Here is a 27,467-nt window from a genome sequence, read left to right as displayed (position 1 = left end):
GCTTTTCTGACAAAATCTTTTGATGTTTAGCAAGAATTTTGGAGAGCATTCTTTAAATTTGTGTAGAACTCCTACTCCACAGTAGCTTATTCAATGTGGATGATCAACATTGTGTTAACAAACAAAATAAAAAAAGCTAACGAATGAAAAATTTTCAAATGATAATTCATCATATAATATAAAAGATTCGGAACGTAGCAGACCATGACCAGGGAGTATACATAAAGAAGTATTTCCAACAATATTTCACGCTTCTAGACCTTGTCAATTTTTTTCGCTTTTTTGCAAAAAATTAAATAAAGACGCCATCACCTAAATAAAAAAGATACGTTTACATTAACACAAATTCGACTTTTGCTCTGCAGTCAAAAGTGGGGTGGGAAAATTAGCTGAATCGGCACGAAGTATTCCCTCGCAAATAACAGACTTGAACATACTGTTACCAGAATCCCACCTTTGATGATTTGAGCTTTCATGAAAACTACCTGATTTTCTAAGAAACTAAATTCCAAAAAAAGAAAAAGCCAAATGCGCATTGATACTATTTTGCCTACCACATGCGGACGATTGTTGCCACGACTAATAGTGACAGAGTAGCAGAACATTTGGCGGAAAAAGGCGTTAACACAAAAATATTGGTATTGTTACGTATTGGTAAGGTGTTTGCAAAAAGGCATATAAGCACAATATTCGCGGAAGGCAAACTGAGTCGAGTCAAGAAAGTTGAATTGCAATATTCGAATAGACAGGATCAGAACGAGAATTACACCGTTGTAAATATAAGTTCCTCCCAATAATTTCGAAGTAGATCTCCCGCGAGTTGTAAATAAAACCTATGCTATCCTAAAAATCACAATTCAGCGGTACGATCTTACTCTCAAAAGGAGATGAATGAAAACGGAAAATCAGCTTTGAATGGCTGCCTTCCCATAACCACACCTGATCGACCACACATTTCTTCCTTGTTTCCACAAAGTTACGATTGGTGAAGAAAATTGCTCTTATTTTTAAAATCAGACATACAAAAACTCTTGTGTTCATGAAATTATACCGTTTTACCGGCTTCCAAAATTAGTCGAAACTGCTGCACATATGTAAGGGAAGACTCAAAAGCTGAACTGGAACAAGAGTTTAGTCTTCCAAAAGAATAACGAGACCCCATACGCATGTGCTTATAACAAAGGAAAGGATTACGGACGTATGTGAGTAAATACAAATATGGATAATATGCGAGACGTGCAAGTGAGCATGGCTACATGGTGGTAACTAGAAACGTTGTGTCGGGGCAATTTTGATTGTGTAATTTGCTTTTGCCTTTGCTTTTGGGCATGAAATTTGACAAAAAAGGTGCATATATGGCATTTGAACAGTTGAATGAACGTTTCGATTTTTTGTTTTATGTGTATCCACATGGACTTTGTTTTCAAAAACAGTTCCGAGTAGGCCATAGAACACGTTACTTTAATTACATTTCAGATGTACCAGAAGTTGCTGTTTAATTGGCAACAAATTAGACCCGACCGCGCGGAATTAAAAAAATTATTATCGGATTCAGTAAAATTAATTTTCTTGCCAAAGTTTCTATTATTGCTCACCTATATACGTCATACAATTCTAAAAATTAAGCTACTCAGCAACTTTTGTTCAGAAATTTTGAATATTCCAATGTTTTTTCATATAATAACTTTTTCAGAATAAGGTGCTATGTAACCAGTGGTCATAAAAATGGCGGAATTCAATTTATTTTCGAAAGAATTTTTCGTTTGTCGGAGTCACGACAAAGCACCTGACCTGGTGAAATTGTGAATCTGAATGTAAATAAAAGGGAAGTGTTGTGTCTTGAGTTCTCGTATGTGTTGTACACATCTGCTCAAATTCAATGCATCTTGAAGATCAGGTGGTGCAAGATATGAAAAACATGAGCAAAAAAATGAATGAATAAATAAATAGATGTCCCCATTAGGTAGATCTAAATTTTACTCCGAGAAAATATTCCGAAGAAAGCAAAAAACATGCTGTTGAAAAAAAAAATAGGGCGGTTAAGTTTCCTGTTAGTAAAGTGAGCTTATTATTAAAAATCAGCAGACAAAACATTAGACGTGACTTATCAACAAGTATCTTTTTTACCATCGGCAATATTTTTGGAGACCATAGGAAAAAGTCCAATATTTTATGGAAAAAATTTATCTCAAGAAATATATTCCACATATTCTAGAAACTTTAAAGCGTATTTTGTATCGATTAAATATTTCTGAAAAATTTACAATGGTCTGTTTCATAATGAGTATAACAAAAAATTAAATGAAAAAATGCTCACAGTAAAGTATTATTATTATTATTATAATTTTAGATTAATGAAGTAAATTCTTAGACTAAAAAAAAACTGAGCACTAGCAACACAGTCTATCGGCTCTAATTTATAAAAGTACATTAGATAATGAGCTTAGTAGTATTAATAAAGTAATATATTGAATTGATATTCTGTTCTGAAGCTGATTGAACAATGTTCAAAGGGTTGATCGTTCCAAATACAATACTTCTAGCCAAGGCAAAGTTGAGGCAGTCGCAGAGAATGTGCTTTATAGTAAGAGTTTGTCCACAACAGCAGATTGGGGAAGAAGACTTCTTCAGGATCCATTGGTGAGTTGCAATTGTATGACCAAGGCGAATTCTCGAAAATGTTTGGATCTTGGTTTTCTCAAAATTTGCTGTATATAAAGGCGGAGTTAATTGAGGGTTAATGGAAGAGTAATGTTTATGATGGTATTGTAAATTTCCTTCTACAATTTTCTCGTTAATTTTTCTTCCAATGTATCTTAGAAGATCCAACTTTTCCATGACATCATCCATAATTAGAGGAGCAGAAGCAGCATACTTTGCCGCTCGATCAGCCTGCTCATTTCCCAGTGAACCGATGTGACTTGGTACCCATAACATTTTAATTTTTCCGTCGGGTGTAGTAATTATATTCCTTAATTTGTTGATGGTGCTCCATCTCAAAGTCGAAGGGTTCCGAATAGCTTGTAATACAGAAAAACTGACGGTAACAATGACGGTTTTGAGTTTGTTTTTATGAGCAAAGTTCGCAGCGTGAAGGATAGCAGTCGCTTTGGTTGTGAAAGTTGAAGTACTTTCGTGAAATATGTGATTGAAAAGATCCTGTACTGTAGCAGCTACCACGGCACAAGCAGGAGGCATACCAGAAGATTTTGAGCCGTCTGTGTATAAAAGATTCCAACCAGTACCCTCCAATACTTGGGTTTTTTAGGCTATTAGATTCCTGAAGACGTAGTTTGGAGTAACTTCTTTCTTGTGCATAGACAGTGAGATGTCAAAAGAGCAGTCTTTCGAAATCCAGGGAGGTTTAACACCAAAAGAGCGGGAAATTTTTAAGGGAATGTTCAATTCCTTTGCGATGCACAAACAATGGTCAATTGCAGATGGTGACTTTGGAATTTTCTTCGCAATAATAATCTTTCTCATGTCATCATCGAGAATAGATTTGTTTGAATTAAGAAGCTTGGGGACTATTTTAGCTTTTAACTCATACAATCTATTTTCTTAAGTTGGGAGATTTTTAGATTTTTGTATGGAAATTGGAGCCCCTGACGAGTTTGCCCATGTGGATATTTCTCGTCCAATAGATTCGAGGATGTTGATTGCTTTCGTGCTATCTTTTTCTTTTGTAAAAATGTATACATCGTCCGCGTACAAACAATGTTCCACTCTTGGTACACGGCGAAGGATTTTGCTAATTTCGTTGAAGGCGATCTGGAAAAGCGTGACAAAGAGAGAGATCCTGGCGGAATGCCATTCATTAGCGGAAAAGAATCAGAGAGATGATTGTTGATTCTAACTTTGAACCGCCGATGCGACATGAATGATTTGACGTAGTTGAAGAATTTGGGTCCAACATTCCATGATTTCGAGAGTCTTAAAATAACATGAAGACCAACTCTGTCAAATGCTTTTTCGAAATCAATAGAGAGAATTGTTACATGATTCCGTTCGGAAATTGCTTTGCTCGTGAAAAAATCAATATGTAGAAGAACGTCTATGCACCCTCTACCCCGCTTGAAACCAAATTGTTGCTTTGTAATCAGGTTCTTGGACTCAAGAAACCAAGATAATCTAGATGCTATAATCTTTTCCAATACCTTTGACAGGCAAGATAAAAGAGAAATGGGCGATAGTCCGATGCGATGGCGGCATTTTTTGACTTTGGAATTGGAACAACTGTAGCAGCGTGTTAAAAATGGAAGTGAACAAAGAGAAAATTCGGTACATTTTACAGTTTTTCTTTGACAAAGGCGAAAATGCAAGCCAGGCGGCTAAAATTGTGAATGGTGTTTATGGTTCCGATACTGTAACAGCCAATTATGTGCAATTTTGGTTTTGTAGATTCCGTTCAGGAATTTTTGATGTTAAAGATGCACCTCGCATAGGTAGGCCGGTCGTCGAAAATGTCGATAAAATCGGAGAAATGATCGAAGTTGACCGGCATGTTAGCAGTCGTAACATCGCCCAGGAGCTAAAAATCGACCATAAAACAGTTTTAAACCATTTACACAAAGCTGGATTCAAAAAGAAGCTCGATGTTTGGGTGCCACACCAATTAACAGAAAAAAACATGATGGATCGAATTTCCATCTGCGAAGCCTTGGCCAAACGGAATGAGATAGACCCATTTCTTAAACGGATGGTGACTGGAGATGAGAAATGGATCACATACGATAACCCTGTGCGAAAACGATCGTGGTCAAAGAGAACTTGGTTGGGAAGTTTTAATGCATCCGCCATACAGTCCGGACTTGGCACCAAGCGATTATCATCTTTTTCTTGTATTGCGAAATTTCTTTAATGATAAAAAATTGGAATCTAGGGAGGATTGTGAAAATCGACTACTAGAGTTTTTTGCAAATAGAGACCAGGACTTCTATGAGAGAGGCATTTTGAAGTTACCTTTAAAATGGCAACAAATCATACAAGAAAACGGTGCATATTTGACCCAAATCGGACAATCCGATAAAATTGGGCGGGTCGTCTGCAAAGTATGTAAGGACACAACGCCCATCACCTATTTTAAATATCTAAAACATGGTTATATTTCTAAAGCGTGTAAAAGAAGCCAGTGTTCCGTAAATTGCACTAAGACGGGGCATAAGGCCAAAGAGTGTAAAAGCAGACCTAAGTGCGCAATCTGTGCTGGAAAAAGACTATATAAAAATTACTTTATATGCGTTGCCCTCATATCGGATAGGTTTGGTTAGATCTACAGAATGAAGATAACTCAAATCAATCGTAATCACTGTGAATCGCCATAAAACATATTGAATCAGCCTGTTATCGACCAAAAGATTGATGTTGTCACAATGTGGGAACTATAACGGAAAATAATTAGCAACGGTACTTCGATCACAGATCGAACTAATAAGTCAGTAATAAAGGTATGTGGCAAAAAACAGTACAAACCGCATGGTGGAAAATGTGACGTTGCAGCCCAAGAGATGGACTTTTATATATTCAGCTGCTACGTTCGACCTAGTCTGGATTTAATGAGCTATGCAGAGATAATTGTTAAATTATCTGGAGAAATGTGCACTTGTTAGCCGACCATTACTGTTGGTGACTTCAATGGATGGCCCACCGAGTGTTGCAGCGGATACACTAGTGGAGAAGTGGCGAAGCTTTATTAAGAGTTTTCACAAGTCTAGATGTGGTATTGCTAAGCAATGGACAGAAGCACACATATGAAAGAATAATAGCTATCATATATGCATCTAGATTGCTTGCACGCCGCTCTCATTGGCATGTGAGTCGTTATACGCGTAGCAATAATCATACGGTAATCGCTACAATGAAAGAACCGTCATCGGTTGCCCATCAAAAAGGTCCTGGTCAAACATTTTGTCTGTAGACGGGGAGCTTTTCAGAAAATGATAGATGAACGTGTCATTCTTGCACCTTGACGAACAAGTCAGAAGATTCGTGGAGCATGTGACTATGGGCTCGCCCATGGCCTTGCATCTATGGCACAGAGGACTGACTGGTAATACCAGGTTTACTAAAAAAAGTAGTAGAAAGTTTGTTTTCAAAGGTCGGTATCTCTGAAATGCACACAAACAGCGGAACCATTCTGCAGAAATATCACGGTAGAAGAACCCGAGGATGCAGGGTGGCGATTAAGAACCAGCAAAGCATCAGGACTGGATGGCGTTACTAATGGCACTCTCAAACTAGCCATAACATAAAAGGGCCAACAAATTTTATGTATCTATTATAATTGCATTCATACTGGAGTATTCCCGAGGACATGGAAAAGTTACAAGTGGTGTTGACACCAAAACCTAGACAGTAAGAAAAGGGTAATGTGATTTAATAGGTGATTGGTGTTTTAAAATCTGCACCTTGCAAGTATTATTAGTAATTTCTATAGTTGGTCGGCTGTTTCCGTCAAGATTATTTGTTTTTATGTATGCAAAAATAAATTTATCTGACAGTTATAAAATATCAAGGTGATCATTCACGCCGAGTACGCTCATATGTCAATGTAAAAATGATAAATCCATTTAAATGTTTGGTTAGTTATATACGAAATTATTAGCCTAAGTGTATTTACAATTTTTTGTTTGCGTATAGTATATTATGTTGACGTCAGCAATTATTCTATATGACGCGCTTGGTGTAGGTTATGTTTCGAGCGTGCCATTTTATTGTTCACATTTGTTTTTCTTTTATTATGTATGAATGCACGCTACGCTATGCGTACATTACAAAAGGAACCAGCATCCTATTGTCCATTATGTGTAATCAGCACGTTAGCGAAAAAGCAGACAAAAACGGTTGAAAGCGCCTGAGGGTGTATATGGAGCAAATGGGTGAAATCTCAAGTACTGATTATAGTATACGATGCGAGCGATCTGTTAACATTATCCTTCAGTTGAGGACTCCCGCTAAAAGAGCAACATAAGGCACGAGATGCTAACATGCATTGTTCAATTGTAACTTTGTATATAAAAAGTGCGGTTAATTCTGCTAGCTAACCCTATGTCATGCATTCGCCCCAAAATCTGAGAGTACAGTAATATTATTGATTTAGTTTAATTTAATTAAGCTAAGCGGGTATATGCATCACTCTGGTGCTAAGATGTGTATATAGTGTTAACTAATCCAAACATATAAATTTGCACAGACACTAATTTTCACTGGTTTCCTATCCTTCCTTTCAAACACTTGGAACTTGGAAGCTAAATAAAAAAGTCAAACAATGCATCTTAATTGACCGACAGAAATGCCAGAATTTATTAAATAGGTAAATAATTTTTAAAATGATCTTTTCCCATGGAAAATAAGTAAATTATGCTTAGGCTAACAAAAAAGATGCGCGTTGATGCGGTGTCGGAGGAAAATGGCGATTAGCTCCTTCACAAAAATATGCGGTTTCCACATCATCTTGGAAGATACAACTTAACGGTGATCTCGCGGGGGAAGTAGTAAAAGAAGTGTGTGTTTGTTTGTGGGCTAGTTTTGATATGCAGAGTGAATCATGGACAGTATTGATACAGACCAGGACTATCTTTTGGAGATTTCTAACTCGCAAAAGCAAGAAAAAGAAAACACACACGGGTACACGTCTATGTAAATTCATAATGCGTGGACGTGTTTCGTAAGTACTCAGTACTTTAAAGTCAATGCGTAAGAATTACCTTAGAAATTGGAAATCTTTCTTCAAAAGCGGGAAATAAGTGTCAAAGTGCGCAAGCGTTTACAACAATAAAACAAGTTTGAAACCTATAAAATCACTATATCGGGGAAAACAGGATTTTTTCTTATTTTCTTTCCTCCTCCTCATTGTTTACTTAACTGGTAGCACTACCATAAAGGGTTGCAATGCACCACATTGGCTATTTTGCTCCCAGCTTTTCCGGGTAAGCTCAGAAACTCGCCGCTTTCTTAATAAAGAACGGCGATTCTCCTAACAAAAAAAAAAGCAGCGCTGATAGGTCTTGCAGTAGGCCATACTGGCCGCCCATCAATCGCAAACAAGAGACAATGTAAAATATTGAACGTCATAATGGTAACACTAACCGAAAACATTGATAACGAGAGAACAGCAAAGTAAGACAAGGAGTATAGGCAAAACAACACAAAACTCACACACACTCGACGCTAATAAGTGAACAAACAGAAGCAGTAGCAACAGTGGAAGCAGCAACAATGACAACAACATCAATGGCTAAGTACATACGTACTGATGAAATCAACGTTAACAACAGAAGATTAGCACGAACGACAATAAAAATAACAACTCAAAACACCAACAGCGACAATACTAACAATAATAGCAATAGCAGAAGCGGTGCCAACCTCAACAACGAAAGTTAGAAAAATAATAACGACGATGGCGCCATCAACAAAAACGGTCAACAAAACGGTTATCATCTACAGCGACGGACCCCGACGCGCACAAACTCCCAAACCAATAGCCTAAGATAACTTGCAAAGCAAAGCCATTTAATAAAGACGATGCCATACGAGACTGCCTACAAACCTATGACAAACAAGAAACGGAAGACGACCGGATTAAGCCTATATCGCGTATAGCAAGCTCGTCCAACTTGCCAGCGGCAAGTACAGCTCAGCAGATGAGCCTTTCCTTGCCGCCACCGCTGTAGAGAGAAGCGCAGACAGCGATAAAGTATGGTGTGTTAAGTTGAGCTAATAGAAATGATGGCAAGTGGTCGCCTGGTCCATACAGCTATTGATACGATTGATATCTATTTAACCTTTTCGCTACCTTGCATAAGAAAGCCGCACAGGTGCTCAAAAGAATAAAATGAAAGAAAAATTTCAAAGACGGAGTGACTCCAAAAGCCCACAAACATGTCAAATTACATCAATTTAAGTATTCAAAATTTAAAGAACTTAGCATTTTTGATCGATATAGGAGCAGACATATCACACTTACTGTATAACTATAACAAAAATCAGGAAAAACATCAAACTCATAAAATTACAAACGATGTAATACAGCCAATTGGATCTATGACGGTTCATATATTACTAAGTCAGCAAACAATAAAACAAAAAATACAACTTGCCACAAATGGTTTCCCAATGAAAACAGATGGAATATTAGGAAGAGACATTCTACAAAAACACAACCCTTTGGATGAAGGCACAATTATCAACACCCTAAGCGTAAACACAATACCGCTGGGCAATTATGATTTAATCGTGATGTTATTGATATTAGATGTAGCCGATGATAGCGAAAACGTACTTCACATACTTCATCGAAGAAATAACACACAAATATGAAAAGAATTATTGCGATAAAATGCAAGCTGCAATTGAAAGAAGATCAAGATGAAAATATACAGCATGACGACGTTTCAAAATATACCATATACAGTGGTAGTGACGGGAATGTTCAAAGTGACATAAATGTAATAGAAACAAATAAATAAATTAAATCGGCAAAGCAAGAATCGATGACGTTTATGTGAAAGCAATTGAGAAAGAAAGCAAAGTATTGAAAAAAAGGGGACTACTTAAAAAAGGCAGTGAGATATTTAAGCGATATAACAAATTGCTTGATTAGTGGAATTGAGGTTGGTGGAAATGCAGTTGAATCTGCGATTAAAGTAATGGAGAAGGTAGATGTCACTTTTAATATCGATGATTTTGAAGACGTCTATGTTATTAAAAAGAAAAGTGGCGACAGGGCAAATAAAATGGTACCAAAAGTTATCTTAAACTCCGCAAGACAAACACTTATGTTGGCAAAATACAAATTAAACGAAAAAGAGGATACAATTTTTGAGTAAAGAGACACAATGCTTATGCTACGAAAGGAAAAATTTTTGTTAGGATGAGCGAGTTTTTTACCTCCAAAATGATTACAAGCTCAGATAAAGTCGACAAGCTTCTACTGGAGTCAACCAGGATTGGAGTAAGATCTCGAAGACATGGTAGGTTCTGGAATAGAGTTAGGTATAGGTAATTGGCAATTCTGCAGTTAGTTCGCCAAACTAATCGTAATTGTATTGTTTGAATTATACACACTATGTTGTACCTGAATAATTATTTCTAATTTTTGTACCCATCTCAATTGTACTCAATCTTAACGATTCATACTAAAAGCATTTCATCAATAACTAAGTTCAAAAGGTGAAAACGTTCGTAGCAAAATTGCTTACAGTGCATTTAATTTATATAAGAAACATGGTCTCAGAACAATCTGCGGTTGCAGAAACGTAAACTGTTGTAGCGATAATAGAAACGATGGGATGTTTTTATATGTTAGAGGTACCATCAGTTTCTCGGTTAACGTACGCGAAAATGGTGATTTTATTGACACAATAGTTATTATGTTTAATACCTGCCTGCATGTTTTCTGAAAAACCTTTGAAAGTAATGTCTTATTATAGATCTCAAAAGTGCATTGCCAAGATATTGTATATTTACACCGATTACATTTTGGAGGGTTACCTTGCACCATTTGACGGTGACCCAAGCGTGAGTTTCTTGGAAACATCAGTACCACTAGAGCTTAGCGCAATTGTGGAATGCTATGATTTCAAAAGCTGCTACTGGTGAACCTAAAAGTGAGACTTCTCTAGATTTTGTCTTCGATAGCATGCACAAATTGTAATAGAGTTTGTAATAGAGATAATATTATTATTTGCACTGTTGATCATCAAAAAAAGTTTATAAAGAAACTTTGTACACATACTGTGATTATAATAAGATAAAACTGGTAATTTTCACGAGATTTTCATTTTCTACGTTATCCCAGAATCTCCCGGAAGATGCATCGGAAGTTATGTCATGTCTATCAAACGGTGTGTTGCATGCAATAACTCAAATAAAGAAGGGAGCGTTAATAAAACACCAAACCGCTCCTTGGATAAATGCAAATCTGCATTCCCTGATAAAATTAAAAAATAAATTTCTGACCTTAAGAAGGAAGAGTGCCGGAACATTAAAATTGCTACGAAGGAAGCTTTGAACAATTATCACGTAGGCAATCTGTAAAAAATACAATATGACGTTAAAAAATGCTGAGGAAATTCCTAACACGGACTGCAGGCAGAAGCACCAAATTTGAATTAACACTGAGAAATAACTTTGGCCAATATATAATTGGTGATCTGGATAAATCAAAAAGTTTTAAGCAGTATTTATAAATTCAGTGCAAGAATTACCTCAACTGCTCAATTTGATAACGATACGGAGGAAAATTGGAATGCACTCCGACCAGTTGATGGATATTGTAAGTATTTTAGACCGGCGCAAACTAATGCGGCAGCGATTGGTGGTTTGATTTTGAGCTTAGATAGCTTAATAAGATATCGTAGAGATTAATATTTGAATGAAACTATAAACAGTTATACTTTTCCTGGTTTACTTATAGTGTAGAAAATATGTCGTTGCCATAAGATTATCATGTAAGTATGGTGAAAACGAATCACCCAATATTTATTTTGTCTAAAATCGATAAAATATTCGAAAAATAATGCTACTATAAGCCTTTAACATAATAATCTTGTTTCATTTCCTTTTTCCTAAAAGTGAATACAATGATGCATTGGCAGGATTGTTAAGCTCTCGCGCGGGAAAGAGTTTAATGACTTGAAGAAGAAGAACGTCGAATGAAAAAGAAATAAGTTGTTGAATTTTGAAAAAGTAATTATTATTTGAAGAAAGTAGAAAAGTTTTGGTTGAAAGAAAAAATAATTGAAAGTTTGATGGTTTTGATACTTGCCAGGAAGAGAAAATAATTAACTCAAAAACAGAAAAGAAAAAAAAGAAAAGAATGTAAATTAAAGAAAAACAGCAGATGCACTGATCGTTAATTTAGCGACAATTCTCAATGAAATACATTATATGAATATACATTGCTATAATTGAAAATTACATTAAGCGCACAAAACGACATACAAAAAAATCTACTAAGAATAAATTTGGCTAAGTTATCGTGAGAAGAGAAAAAAAAATGCTGAATGTATCTAAAGTTAGTAAAAGATATAAGCCAAGAAAAGAGATATGAATAATCGATTAAGAACAAAACGCCATTCATTGCGTTGTCATCAAAAACTTGATATAAAATAAATTCTTGTTTGTTTTTTTGATATAGAATGAGGAAAAAGTTATCGGTACTTTGAAAGAAAAAGGAAATCTGGCTTACATAGAAAATTAAAGATAATCTGAAAATTGCACTTAATGTCACATAAAAAGGTAGCATATTTTAGTAGAAAAACAGTAGAGATTTTACCTATCGTGAGTTTTACTGAAATACACATCAGTCATTATGTGTAGTTGCGTGTTAGTTAAATTACTTTTTTTTTTACCTAAATATGGTATTGCCCAACCAATATCGCCATAAACATAATCGTCTATACGTGCAATTCATTGTATTGCAACAACAACAAAAGCAATTTCGTAATAAAGGCGTAATAAACTAAGTCAACATTTTCTTCGTCATGGTGCGCTAACACAACCAAGGAACCAGAAAAATAAAAGGACTAGAAAAAAAGTTTGGTTTAGAGCGAATATATACACAGAGTATAAAGACAGAAAAAAATTTGGTACTTATGTATTAACGCCCCTCGGCAAAAATATTATTATTAAAGTTAAAATTTTTTTTCTTCTAAATATAATAAAAATAATAATATTTTAATAGTTTTTAGTTTAATAATAATAATATTTTAATAATAATATTTTTGCCGGGGTGGCGTTAATAAATATGTACCAAAAAATTTTTGTACGATGTTTTAAGAAAAGAGCGGAAAACATATTTTGTTAATAATTAATTCGTAAGCAAACATGTATGAATTCAGTTTAAGTAAAGAATAGTCTGAAAGAAAAATAAAAGAAACTAAACTAATTCCTAAAAACTGCAAAATTTGTGAAGAAACTTTTACTTTTTTGTTCTTACTATATGCGATATTGAGGAAAATGCCAAAAGACAACGTTAATCATAAAAATTCAACCATACAAAAGGTACCGCAAAAAAGTCGCAAACTATACTTTTAAGAACACAAACTAGACGAAGAATTGTATGCCAATTGGCTGCAATGGAAAGTATATCATTTAGACGATGCCAATTAATGTGTTCATGATACAGTGGATACAGTCAAAGTAAGAATGTGTGAATAAACAGGAGAGCGTTGTTGTTAAGCTACCAAGGACTATTAAGATGTTGGAGTTGACTCGCATATGTCAGTTACTTGTACTAATTTAGGGTAATTTTGGTAATGTGTATTTGTATTGACGTTTTCTATAAGCACGAAGCATTTTGGAATTTACTTTGGGGTGCTGTAAATATATATTTGTAATCAAAGTATTTTATATTATAGATTGTTATTCTTAAAAATATGCCAAGTTCTCTTTTTATAATGAAAGGAAAGTAGATTGAAAGGAGTCTTCGGCCCCAACTTCGGAGTCTACCACAAACTTGTTTTGGGACTGAAGGGAGACCAAAAGACTGGATGGGTATTGAAAGGGGCACATGGGATCTTCGTTTGGTAGGTTAAGATTTCGTCTGTTCGCATGTTAGATAAGCGAAAGTTACTGGCAATTTCTTTTAGGTGTAGCCATCCTAGGAGCATCTCTGAGCAAAAATATAGAACACCTCCTACATATCACGAACTACAGTAGCGCAAGGAAGAATTTTGGGACAATTATAATTCATAATTTTCTTGAATGATATAAATAACATTGGATTACATGGTCAAAAACAAATATATGCTGATTACTTATATCTGCTCTACCCATATAATCAGGATACTTACTTAGAATCGTTGGTTAATAGTGGCACTAACGTAATCCCAAATTATGCAAGACTTCATAAGTTGGCTTTGAACCCAAGCAAAACGAAAATTGCCACATTTAGACACCAATAAAAAGGAGAAATCATAATTACATTATCATACTAAATGCAAATATAATTTCAGAAGAAACTGCAGTGAAATAATCGTGAGTGCATCCACGGAACAACGTTCCTTAGCATAAGCATATTCATTAGCTTAAAACAATATTTTCTCCAATCATAGGCGTAATGTTTAAATTAAGACATAAACTAAATGAGAGGACGAAACTGTTAATATTTCAGTCATTATTTCAAAGGAGAAAAAGTTATTGATTCATTGTTTATGCCTATAAGAGGAATAACGACTTGAAATTTTTTCAAGTTCTGCAAAACGAGGCACTAAAAAATATATTTCGAGTGCCAATGGCGTTTTCAACAACATCGGTTTATAAGGACGTGGACCAAACATTTCCACCCGTATCTGGCCTACATAAAAAACAGCTGTTGATATACATGTACAAACTTGTGCATAATATAGGATCGCACACAATTCAGTTACAACAAAATGAACACCATTTTAACGCCAAACGTGGATCTGATATACGGGTAACAAGATGTCGCTTGGAAATTAAGAAATAGAGAATTGAGCATTAAAATGGTTTAGAGCATAATAGTTTGCCAATATTCCTTAAAAACTCACAATTTGTATCAAGTTTTAAAAAAGAACTACACATAGTACATGAAATTAGGCAAGTTGGTAGAAATTTTAATGAAGTAAATGTTTAATTGTCAGTCTCAATAAGGCTCATGTGAAGCAGAATCACGTTAATGTGTATATAAATATAATAATGTAAGTTTGGCGAAAATAAATAAAAAAAAATAATTATTCCAACTGAAGTTAAAATACGAAAAAAGTAAAACTTTATTATTAATAAAGTGGCCATGTGAAAGTATTTATTTTGATTTGTGAATTGAACAAATTTGTTGCATTTACTTTCGTATCAAATTTATTTACATCCTTTATGAAAAAAGAATATATCAAAAATTTCATATTGTAAATGTCGTTTTCTTTTATGTAGATTTCGATGAATGCAACAACAATAAATTTCACGACTGCTCTTCAAATGCACACTGCTTCAACCTTCAAGGCACCTACACTTGCAGTTGTCGTGAAGGCTTTATCGATCTCTCCAAAAATAACGTACATCCTGGACGTTTGTGTTCGGCAGAAATAATTGGTTGCGCTCAATGTCAGTATCAGGGTAAATGTACTTTAAGCGGCTTAAAATCAAATAGCTACATATGCGAATGTTTCCTATGGTACACAGGAGCAAAATGTGGCGTCAATTTGAAAATGTTTCTTATAGGTTTTATTGCTGCTGGATCTTTTTTACTTAGTTTGCTATTCTTTTCTGTGCTACTGACATATATAAGACGCAAAAAAGTTTGTGGTGTAGATCCTTCCATTTTGACATGCATAACAATACCGGATCATCCAGATTTCAATAGAGACAAAGAATTTCAATCGACGTCTCCGCACTGTGCCAGCAAATACTATAATTCTTCATCCAACTGCGTACGTAACGTTTCTGGTGCATTGCCTACAGCAAAATCTAAAAAAAAAGGCATTATATTGGAAAAGTGCGCCATAATCAAAGATTCCAGTAGCGATTCAAGCGATAACTCTGTGGTTTCTACTATGAGAACCGTAAGTTCATAACCTATTTAAACAAGTAATTAGAATAGTGAAAAATGTTGGTTGTCGCTACTAGTACTGTGTGGCGCGATCGGGTAAACTGAAAACTATTAAGAGCAACTGAAGAGTTTGCGACAATTATATACAACACATTTATATATTATGGACACATACTAAATTTCAGATTGTTGCGATTCCAAAACGTATTAAATATAAAACCTCTGCTCCATCATGTCCACTGTCTGTAATATTTTATGGTTTCTTTTGCCCCCTTTATATTGAAATACATCCACTTTCCATGGGTATTTCTTTTATCTTTCCTTTTCTCTCGAGAATTCATAGAAAAGGTGTTACCATACAAAAATTTTGTGACAGTTAATTATCTGCACTAAGCGTTGTCAAAAGTACGTATCCAGGTTTCAAAGTAAAGAACAAAGTCGTTGGTAACAGTTAACAGATTTTAATCTCCTAGAGTAGAACTAAGTTCTCAGCAGCCCTGTGTGCGTTGTGAGGTTTTTGTTTTTTTTGTTGAAACTTATTTACAAATCTCTTTTTTCACAAATTTCTTGGTATCTTCTACTGAATTATATTAACGGTATTTTTGTTACACTGTTTACAGAAATCCTAACACAAACTCAATTTTATATAAAATTCATCCTGTATAGCATAGTTTCAATTCCGTATTACTTGATGGGGGATTTATAAAGAACGCCAAGGCTTTGCAAGAGAGATAAAAGACGTGTGTTATTATAAAGGCGAAATTTGGGTCGGTTTACGGTTCTCTTTAGCGTATTATGGTACAACACGAAACATAAAAACGATATGCCTTTTGGGTTGATGGTACTGGATAACTTCTGTATCGAGTTAGGCTTCTCTTTCGTTGCATTTACAACGAAATATTTGTGAAATCATCATCATAGCAAAAATAATGCGTAGAGGAAATAGAAAATTATATAAGTAAACAAACGAAATATAACTTTGAAAAAAATATTTATAAAAATACAAGTAAGACAAGACTGAGCTTTAAATACCCTACACCACATTTTCTAACACAATTCTTATTTTTATTATAGAACACAAAAGTTATATCCTGTTTCAATGTAAAGGCAAGTTTTTCATGTGCATATTTCTGGGGAAGATGGCCCAAACCGCAACCTAACGTAGTACAACTTTAATCCTTACATAAGGCAGGATCCAAAAATAGGCGTAAATGTTCAAAATTTTGTAGGGTACATTTTTTTATGAAGATACTATAATATTATGGGTCAATTCACATCACATATTACATATTAAAATTTGCTGCTCTACAAAGGGTCAACTTACATCAAAATCTTTATCAGGTCGTATCTAAAAGGTCAGGTAGCATCCAAAAAATAGGCCGAGAAGGTCAAAGTTTGGTAGAGTTAATTTTTGCATGTTAAATTAATATTAAGATATAATTTTCTTCATGAAGCATTGAAAATTATAGCTATTTCTCGTGTAAACTTCAGTTTTCGTTATATGAAGATTCAAAAATTGCCCGAACCGGTCCAAACTTTCCATACCAATTTAGAATGCCCAAACATTACCACTCAGCCAATTTCGCCGAGAAATTTTGAAAGTTACGATTTCTTCTCATATAACGACTTTTCAGAATAGAGCGTTATGTGGGGAGTGGTCGAAAAGTGGACCGATCCGAACCATTTTAACCGCTTTCGTCCTTGGGCCAAAACACGTCACTGTAGTAAATTTCATCAAAATGTCTCAAGAATTGCGACCTGTGGCTTGAACACAAATTCACATGGTCAGACATCAGACGGATAGACAGGCTTAGATCAATTCAGATAATGATTCTGAATCGATCAGTGTAAGAAAAGGTGGGTCCATCTTAAGCCCTTCTGCGCGTTACATACGACCGCACTAACTTAATATACCTTGTACCACGAATGGTGCAGGATATAATTGAAATCTGTTGAACCAATAACAAATAGAACAAAGTTCAACACATAATATATGTAACCTGAAGCAACTAAAAAGCAAAGGATCCTGTCATATTGTACCCATCATTGCGTACAAGTCTGCGTAGAGAGGCGACGGCGGGTGAAACTCATGTAAATATCCAAGGATAATCTTGAGCAATGTTGTGTCTTTGCCACAAAGGTAAGTTTATATACGGTTTCCATTTAACATATTCCTCACGCAATCATGTACATTAAAGATTTGTCTAATGTTTTCGATTAAGCAAGTATAGGTAGAAATTTACGTCGAAAACTTTAAGAGCAACTTTAAAAAAATTGGTGAAAAAATTAGGAAGTATATAAAATTAATGTGAATCAATTGATTTAAAAAAACATCCTTTAATTAAACTGTCTAATTTTTTCTTTTAATCAATAACTTGATATTTTTAATTTCCATATTAAATTTGTCTGGGTGTAGACTGCCCAGGCAGAGAATATGGCATTTCCAAGATATTTGTTAGTGCAATCCTATATATCCAAATTTTTGTTGCTCCCGTGAATTTCTTCGCTAATTTCACAACTATTTATCCCTTTTCACATATTATGGTACCAACAAATAAAAGCATAGAACGTACTTAGTTTGTTTTATTTTTCTTGTTAACGTTTTGGAAATTGTGAAGTTAACATAAAGCTCACTAGTTCAACATGAAGCTCGCTAGCTATTTTGCTTTCGAGCCAGTATATGTTATTCTACATTCGATATCGAACAAACGCTCATACACTATCGAGTACAATCAACCCATTTCTTGTTAACGGTTGTTCGACAACGAGAGCCATCAACCCAAAATGCAAATTCGCTATCCAGTTAGCTCGCTAACGACCCCGTAAATCGATTTCTGGAGTAAAGAAAAAAATGAATCGGAAATACAAAGTCATACAAAGAAAGCATGCAAAACAATCGTCACATGAAGAACAAAATACTAAGAAACGTTTATATTGATAGCATATATTCCGAATGTTTTCACTTTTTACACACTACATCACTTGTGCTACAAGGTATATTAATTACTGCGGACGTATGTAACATCTAGAAAGGCTTAATATAGGCTATCCTCTTATTATACTGATCGATTCAGAATCATTATCTGAGTTGATTTGAACCTGCCGTGTGATTTTTGTCCATGTAAAGTTGTGTCCAAGATACAGGTCGCAATTTTTAAAATATTTTGTTGAAATTTGGTACATAGACGCACTTTGGCTCAAGAACGAACGCTATTCAAAATGGTTCGATACGGTCTACTTTTTCGACCATTTGTTGCAATTGCAATTTTCAAAATTTCTCGGCAAAAATGGCTAGGTAGAGCTAAGTTATAGGTGGTGTTCTGTATGAATTCTACTTCATTTTGCCAATGGTGAGCACGTATGAATGAAAAATTTATTTTTAATTTTCGCTTTTGGACTTATTCTTAATTATATCTATAATCGCACCGACTATTGAATGGCTTCTAATTTTTTTTTTTTTTTTTTTTTGCTTTACCTATGCACAGTAACTTTGAAGAACTTTTTTTCATATTCTTTAAATTAGACGAAAGCAAAATTTTTGGAGTTGCCTATTTACATTAGGGGTTACAAGAAAAGTTTTTTTAGAATAATATTTTTTAGAAAAAATTGCTGAAAAAGAAAAACAAGGTTTATATATAATTTGAAAACTTGTAAAGACCCCGAAAGACGATCAGCACATGAAACTCAGCTAAACTAAATTACCAGCCAAACGGGGATGACTCTTAAGAATAAATCTTATACTAGGTTAGGGAAATTAAAGTATATATATTATTGACTTAATTAAGAGGGAAACACCAAGAAAAAATTCACGTTTTTCAAGTGTTTGTTTCGAAAAACAGAAGCAACCTATTTTCATGAGGAGGCAGACAGACGAGGGGATCCAGACCCAAATTCCCAAGGGCAAACAGACGGAATTGGCTTTGAATGGATTCAATTGAACATACGTAATACCTTTAAGAAGGAGATCACACAACAGAGGCGTACTTAAGTATTGGTGTAACGTAAGCATCCTTAAGCTCTTTGGACCACCTGTTAATGAAGCCTAGGGTAGAATTTAGAGACTTTATTTAAAGAGAGCTTGACGTGCAAATTAAAACATAATTTTTGAATAGAACCGTCGAATAGAACTCCTAAATCAATTAACAATTGTACGTTTTCCATCTTGTGAGAAATATTCAGTATTGAGTGGCTGCCTCTATGAAGAAGAAAGCTTCTTGCATTTTTTTAGATTCCATTTCATAAAATTTGACGAGCACCATGTAACTAAATTATTTAAGTCAATTTGAAGTTGATGCGATTTCGATTCGAAGGAGAAGGAAGAAAACAGTTTAACATCGTCAACGTACTTTAAGATATGATTGGATTTAATCACTGAGAGGAGATCAGAGAGTACCCATTTCACTATTTACAAGCGGAAGCCAGAGGCTTGGAGTTTGAAGACCAAAGTCAAGGGCTTTACTGAAATCAGTATATACGACATCCTTGGAAGAGTCACTAGAAAAAGCTTTGAAAACATGGCATGTAAACTCTAAAAAATTAGTAACAATTGAACTTCCTTTTAGAAACCTATGCTAAAATGGAAAAATATAAGATTTGATACGAAAAGCTAAATCCTGAGTAACAATTCGCTCAAACTATTTAGGTACTATACTCAACTTGCAATTTTTCATCACCAAGCATAATGTATCAAAAATGAGATTTAAGCAGTAAAATATTAGTTTTTTTAAAAATCAAGGAAGTTAAGAAGCACTAGAATGTTTCAACGGTCCATTATGTATGTAATGAAAGAAATGCAGATTTCTGGCTGGTACGAATCCTCAGGTAAACTAAAAGGTGTACACTAATTTACAGCTATCTCTGGGAAATTGGTAAAGCCAAGATCACGCAGTCGGCCGTTACAGTTAGGAGTACGGTTGTAATAAAGTAAATTACAATAAAATAATTCATTGAAAAACACAGTAGCTCTATCAGATGTTGAAGTAAGGACCATACAGTCAGAATTATCACTATAACCCCAAGCGGTAAATATAAGATTCCCAACGCTATCACTGTAATAGCAGGTTAAGAGTTTTCGGTCACGTCAAAACAGAGGGCAACATGCTTCTTGTAAATACAGATATATGGATTTGAGGGAGCAAACTGCATATCGGTGTTTACTAGTAAGTCGCGCCCGAATGACAATAAATTCAACGTCAGGAAGAGTAGAACATTCCGCTGAATAGAACGGGATTGAAACAGATATGGCAATTAAAACATCACCACTAATGCGACCCAATCGATCCTTGCTGAAAACTGGGAAAGAATTATGAACATTTTTCGGACAACTCCTACCTTCACCTCATTTAAAAAAGTAGAACGAATCTTTGAGTTTGGGCCTCTAACATTTTGGTAAAAGTTACTGGGCCTGAAGAAATATTTAAGTTTTTAAGGACGGCACAAATACCGAATTAGTATTACGAGGTCGATCCCTAGGTATGAATGCCTTTATTAAGAATCCAATCGGCCGCTATGATTTATATAATCAAATTTCCATTTCCGTCGGAACTAACATCTTAAAAAACAAACTAGCTTTATGTTGAGATGGACTCAATTTTAAAATATTAACACACTTCCAATTCACCGATGGAAATTTCGCAGCCAGTTAACTTTTTATGCTATCCTCAGATGTGTCAGGCGCCAGTCTTGATACGAATATTGCCTTTATAGGGGGTACTATCGTCAAGCAGACTTGCTTGTGCAACTTGCTCGACTTATTCAGCATGGTGCCAAGGAAATACACTCGATAGCAAGAGCGGGAGGTGGATAATATTTTTTGGAGACGTAGACAGACTAGCCTGGATGGCCCCACAATGAGGAGATACGCTTGCCACTCCAGCACAGATGACAGGAGTACTTACCGACTTATTTATAATATTTGTATTGCAAGTTGAGCTTATGATAGAGGAAACGCTAATTCTTTGTAGGCAAGGATGGAACAAGCCAAACCTTAACCGGTATTCTTCAATTCACAATTTTTGTCGTTGACTGTGAAAACAAAGAGGAATGGCGGCAAGCAACATGGCACTACGTATGAGATTGAGGCGTAGACGGCGGTGAAGTACCGCACGCTACACTACAAGTTGATTTTTCGCAGGCGAGAGAAGTATGTAAGTGCTCTAGGTACACACATTTTTTTAACTTTTTTAAACTTTCTGCGCAATTTTATAAGATTTTCGCTTAATTCGGAAGACCATTCCATGTCTACTTGAAAAGAAACAATTAGTACCACTCTAACTGTTAATAATTGGTACGCCCGGATAAAACGCAATTCCTTTGTCGTTAAACTATGAAATAACCCTAATTTTTTTTTTTATTATGGAAGAAAATAATATATAAATAATCAAAGAAACATACTTCATCGCTTCTTACATTAAATTGTCGGCTTCTACATTAAGGATCTAATGAAAAATAAGACCATGACAGAGACTCATGAAATAAATTAATCTCCGCTGTAGAAAAGTCATATCGCACATTTTGTAGTGAAAGGACCACATCTCTGGAATCATTATTGTTGTCATCAGTTTATGTTGGTATTACTTGAAGTTTGGTGCTTTGGTTAACAAACTAAGCATCATGCAAACATAAAATGAAAACCTAGAAACTGTAGTATATTCTTCATAGATACAGGAACCGATGTGTCAGTAGTTTCAGCATGTATCCATCAAAAACACTCTAAACCAAATAAATTGCAGCTTCAAGTTACAAATAATTGAATTATCAACACTTATTAAAAAACATTTTCGATGTCTTACCTAGTCTATTTAACAGCAACAAAAATATTATTATTCAATTCAGAAAGTGCAAAAGTAATAGAAAAATAAGACCCATGGCCTTAGTCAATTTCTTGTTCTTATTAATTTTTTTAAATTATTTTAAAAGAAGTCAAAATAGAAATGGTAAATGAAACCGATCGCAGAGTCATCCCTATCACTTTAGATTAATTCTAACTGAATTGATGTTTTTCAATTTTGTAATAGGAGCAGCTTGGAAACAACGTTTTAATGAAGTCTCTGTTGGAACAGTGCCTCAAAGAAACAAAATTTGAGAAATCGTATCGAACGTTAACAATATTATTATATGTCACACTAACAGAAAGTGGCCGGTAGTATTTCTTGGGCTTCGCTGTTTAACAAATATTGACACTGGTTACCTGTTGAATTAGTTTGTGGTAAAACTTTACAGCTCCCTGGCCAAAAAACACAAACTTGCAGGGTAAGTTGACACGGAAGTGGACTCTGGTGTGCTCTTCTAGATATGAAAACGTGTTCTTTTAAGTTTTTAAAGAACGATTCTGTTTTGAAGTCTCTGCAACTCTTCTGAACTTTACAAAGTTGTTAAACGCACTAATTGAAACCAACAACGCAAGGAAAACCATATCAGTTGATATGTTTAAACCAGCGACATTCATTCCACAAATTGGTGATTACGCGGTGGAATTACATGAAAAACAAGAAGGAATTAATGTTTAAAGGGCCAAAGTTATACGTTTCAAAGTAAGTTGAAACTGAACGAGGATATTGCAAGGTCTAATAATGCTTTTAAGTAGGAAAGTGAATACACGATATTCGTGTTATTGCTAAGAATTGGCACTATTATTCTTCAGAGTTGGTACGCCAGAATAAAGTGAAACTTCTACTCATCTGATATTAAATTAAGAAAGAACACGCGTTTTTATTTACGGAAGAAAAGAATATAAAAATAATCATAAACTATTCTATGTCGGTTCCTATGCTAATTCTTTAGTTTCTACGAACTTGTTTTGGCATACGATCGTTTTGGACTATCAAGAGAAATCTCGAGCAGGTTGTAGAATTTTACATATATGGGATAACTTTAAGCGCACACAAATTGTCACATATTCGTTATGGAATAGGTCATTAAGCACGAAGCGCACTGTGTTGGACGACTATCAGTGAGACTTACTATTTAACGAATTAAGATCCTGTTCGGAAGGCGATATTATACAAACCACACATTTTCTTGTAGCGGTATTAATATCAAGAATCAACAAAATCGACACAAAAATAATAAGCTGTGGTTGGTATTGAAAATGGGCCAAATCGGTCCTAAGTATGTCCGTCCACTCGTCTGTTCATTGGGATAGATAGAAAATGAAAAAAAAAAAAAAATTATAAATGATTTTCTGAATCATAGGTTAATTTAATCTTTCGCGCTAGCGTGTATTAGATTTCGCGACATTCGCGATTTACATGGTTCTTAGGATATTACGAATCTTTGATTTATCATTGATTGATTATTGAGTGATCAACGATTGATTTCTTTTATTATACCAAGTGTGTCCTGTATACTAAAATTTACTTACAATTAATGCTTATGTTGCTAAGAATTAAAATTAGGTCCTAAAAAAAAATGTAATAACAAAAATTGCGTAAATGGTTATGCTAGTCGAAATTATTTAAATGCTTACTGCTCATTTATCATAATAGATATGCTTACTAAGATTAGTAACGCTAAAATTACCTGGATATATTAATTACATCTGAATACAATTTTCTAACTTGTTTTTATTCCGTGTATCAGTGTGTTTTTTTTTTAGGGCCCACAAGATCAGCTTTTTTGTTACAAACTATTAAACATGAGGAATCCCAATATCATACACTCTTTTTTAAAATTACAAGTTATTATTAATACATGCGTATGGAAATGAAAATACATGTTAACTTGCGCGAAACTATTCTAACGAGTTTGAACGTTGCTTGTAATTGGTATGGCTCTGCTGCAATTATGTAATATCTGCAAAGAAGTAGTGTACCCTAGAGATTTGCAATTACTACTGAAATGTTACGTAATAGTTAGGAATTGCAATCCTGAAGTATACCAATTAGAATTTTTTCTGCAAAATGGAATTGCAAGCTTGCAAATTGTCAAACTTGCACCAGCTGCTTTATTAATTTCAATTATTACTACTCTCCTGCGCTCTGTTCAGCTGTTTACTGCTGCTGAGAGGAGAAAGTGGCAAGTTCAGATGGGTATGGTTATAATAAACAGTTTTTTTTGTTGTTTTGTCGTAAAAATATAAATATTTTCACTCCATCAACGAACTTTGGAGTATCGCTGTTCAGGCTTTGTTTAAAAAGAATATATATAGAGATTACAATTGTAAAACGTCGAAAACGAACTATTTGTGGACATACTCTTCACAAGTCGTGCTTTGCAAAATACGCAAAAACAAATAGCACCTGTCCTGATTGTGACGCAGCAATATTTAATAGAAATAATATAAGGAATTCTTTAATTAACAAAAACGAATCATCAAGCGCAAAATGAAGAGGAGAATAGTCAATTACTTGATATAGTTAGAGTCTTCATGCTGTCGTTGGGGTGTACACAACCAACTTCAGCGTGTTACTCAATTGAAATAAAGAAATAAAGAGTCAAACATAACCTAGAAAGCAAAAAATTAAAAAAATCTTAGTAAAAAAGCATCAATATTTCATCATCACGTGAAATTTTGAATATCATCAATGGATTTCTATAAAGTTTCTGGATTATGGATCTAAATTTAAGTTAAAAGGTCCAATCCATATCAAATTCAAACAAACAAACAACAAAAAGATATAGTTACAGAAATCATGACTTCACTGCAGAAAAGAGTTGTTATATTTTTACGTTTTCAGTTGAGCCTGCAGTTGGAAAGAGTGTAGGTGGGGCAATGAAGAATATTAGAATCCAGATAAACCAGACTCAATTAGGTAATCGGATAAAGCATTTTATTTAACAAATACTTGTGACCCAACTCCGCCAAACTTTATTAGAAGCAGTGATTTGATTGTCCGTCCGGATAAAATTAGTCAAGTAATTGATATTTGGAAATTGAAATTTACAAGAAATAATAAAGTGTCAACGCTTTTATATATAGAGTAGAAGCTTTCACAAATCTAACTTGAAATAGCACTTTCGAGCTATTAAGCCGGAATGCCAGCGTTTTGTTCGACGAATAGTTTTGAAGACATTATAAATCGATGGGTAAGCAATATAAGGAGTCGCGCACTGCTATGGACGTCAAAGAATTGATACGCGAAGGGAAGCAGAAGAATAGTGAAAGCGTTCATGCTTTTTATCAGTCAATATTGGAACTGGTAGATCAACAGAATAAAACCTTCTTCGAATGGCATCCTGTCGAGATTTTCCGTAAAAACCTTTTACCAGAAATTCAATATGAAATATTAAATGTAAATGTATGTTCTTTATGCCATTTAAGAGATATTTGTTTTAAAAGAGAAAATTTTGTACGTAATATTCAAAGGAGGCAGCATGCGATATGAAAAACATAAGTGCGTTGCAGAATTTTACCGAATGGGTGTGGAAGAGCTAATGTCTACGAAGCAAATTATGCTAATTGCAATAGATCAAAAAACATAATGGCGTGTGCACAGATTACTATGAAATATATGCAATGCTACAATCAAAAGTTAATATTGTACTATCTGAAGACAATGAAGTGATAGATACTTTTGGAGGGGAATTTCCAATACACCTTAGACAATTACGCCTTCGGGAAAATAGTTTATTTCAACAGAAAGTATTAAAAAGCGTAAAATATAAAAACATTGTCCGATTTAGAAAACGCATAGAAAAGTTTTGAAATAATGTTAAATATTGCAAAAAATATTGCATTTAGAATATTTGAAAAATGGAACGATATCCAATCATATGCAAAAGTTATAATAGTTGATAAAAGATTGAATGGCTTGCTGGATTCCACAGGATCAATAAAATAGATTAGAGCTGATTTAGCAACGGCATATGTGAACTCTGGAAAACCGTGCAAACATATTACTTAAGTTCTACAAACCGCTGATGGGACGACTCAAAGTGTAGAAGCATATTTATTATATCATTATTGTAAAGATGGCTGTTTCTCAGGTGTGACTTTTGGAAAACGCTTAATATATTATCGGCTGGATTTTTTACAGAATTAGTACCTTTTGATGCCACTATTTTGACTTCTACATTTACACTTAATTTAACGCAAATTCAAAAGGAACAACCACAAAAGGTAATGAACAAATTCCGGTCGCATGCCAATGAGAGTTTAGGTAAAATGCATCTAATAAGTCATGTTATGTATGTTGGCGCTACCAAACTTATCAAACGAGGGCATTATCCTGTATCACCTCCAGTCGAATAATTAATGAACGATGAAATAGACTGTATGATAAAATTAGGAGTTATTGAAGAATCGGAAAGTCTATAAGGTTCATCTTATGAGTTGGTAAGAAGACCGGGTTAAAATAGGCTTTGCCATGTTATTGGTTACAATTAAGGTCGCATATCCGGTTTCTAATATTGATGGAAGTTTAAGTAGACTTCCTACAGTAAATTTTTTAGCCAGCGTAGATCTGAAAGACGCTTTTCGGCAAATTTTCTTACATCCAGATTCTTGGGATAAGGCAGCGTTTACGATACTTGATCGCTCGCTATATCAATACAAAGTGATGACCTTCGGACTTTGCGACGCGCTTCAGAGCATGTCTAGATTAATGGATAAAGTTATTGCTCCTGAACTAAAAAATAAAGAGTTCGTATACCTCGATTATGTCTTGATTGTTTCAAGTAATTTTGAACGCCGTCTAAATTCATTCATGTAGTAGCGAAGGAGCTACATGATGCCGGATTAACAATAATTGTCGAAAAAAGCAAGTTTTGCAGGGAAGAATGCAAATATCTCGGCCATGTGATTGGAAACAATACCATTCAAACGAATCCTGATAAAATTTCTGGTATTGTGACGAAGAACGAATGCCTAGCAGCTGTACTGAGCATTAAAAAGTGTAAACCATACGTAGATGAGGAATTCATGAAAATAACAGATCATGCATCTTTAAAATAGTTAATGTCTCAACGTGATTTAAGCTCTACGTTGCCAAGATGAGCGTTAAAGTTACAATGCTAT

The 27,467-nt window shown here is 34.6% G+C and overlaps 1 protein-coding gene across 2 annotated transcripts in view; it reads left to right on the top strand.

Annotated features, from left to right (window-relative positions):
* LOC119643744 overlaps positions 1-27,467 on the top strand; it is a 128,769-nt gene that overhangs the window by 75,131 nt on the left and 26,171 nt on the right. For both annotated transcript variants that reach the window (XM_038043203.1, XM_038043204.1), the window contains exon 8: positions 14,896-15,524. In XM_038043203.1, the coding sequence (XP_037899131.1) occupies positions 14,896-15,524 (629 nt within the window). The remainder of the gene's footprint in view (positions 1-14,895; positions 15,525-27,467) is intronic.

This window comes from Glossina fuscipes, unplaced genomic scaffold (genome assembly GCF_014805625.2).
Source record: "Glossina fuscipes isolate IAEA_lab_2018 unplaced genomic scaffold, Yale_Gfus_2 61594, whole genome shotgun sequence".
Taxonomy (NCBI): Eukaryota; Metazoa; Arthropoda; class Insecta; order Diptera; family Glossinidae; genus Glossina; species Glossina fuscipes.
The sequence above is the reverse complement of the archived record's forward strand: the minus strand, read 5'-3'. Positions and strand labels throughout refer to the sequence as shown.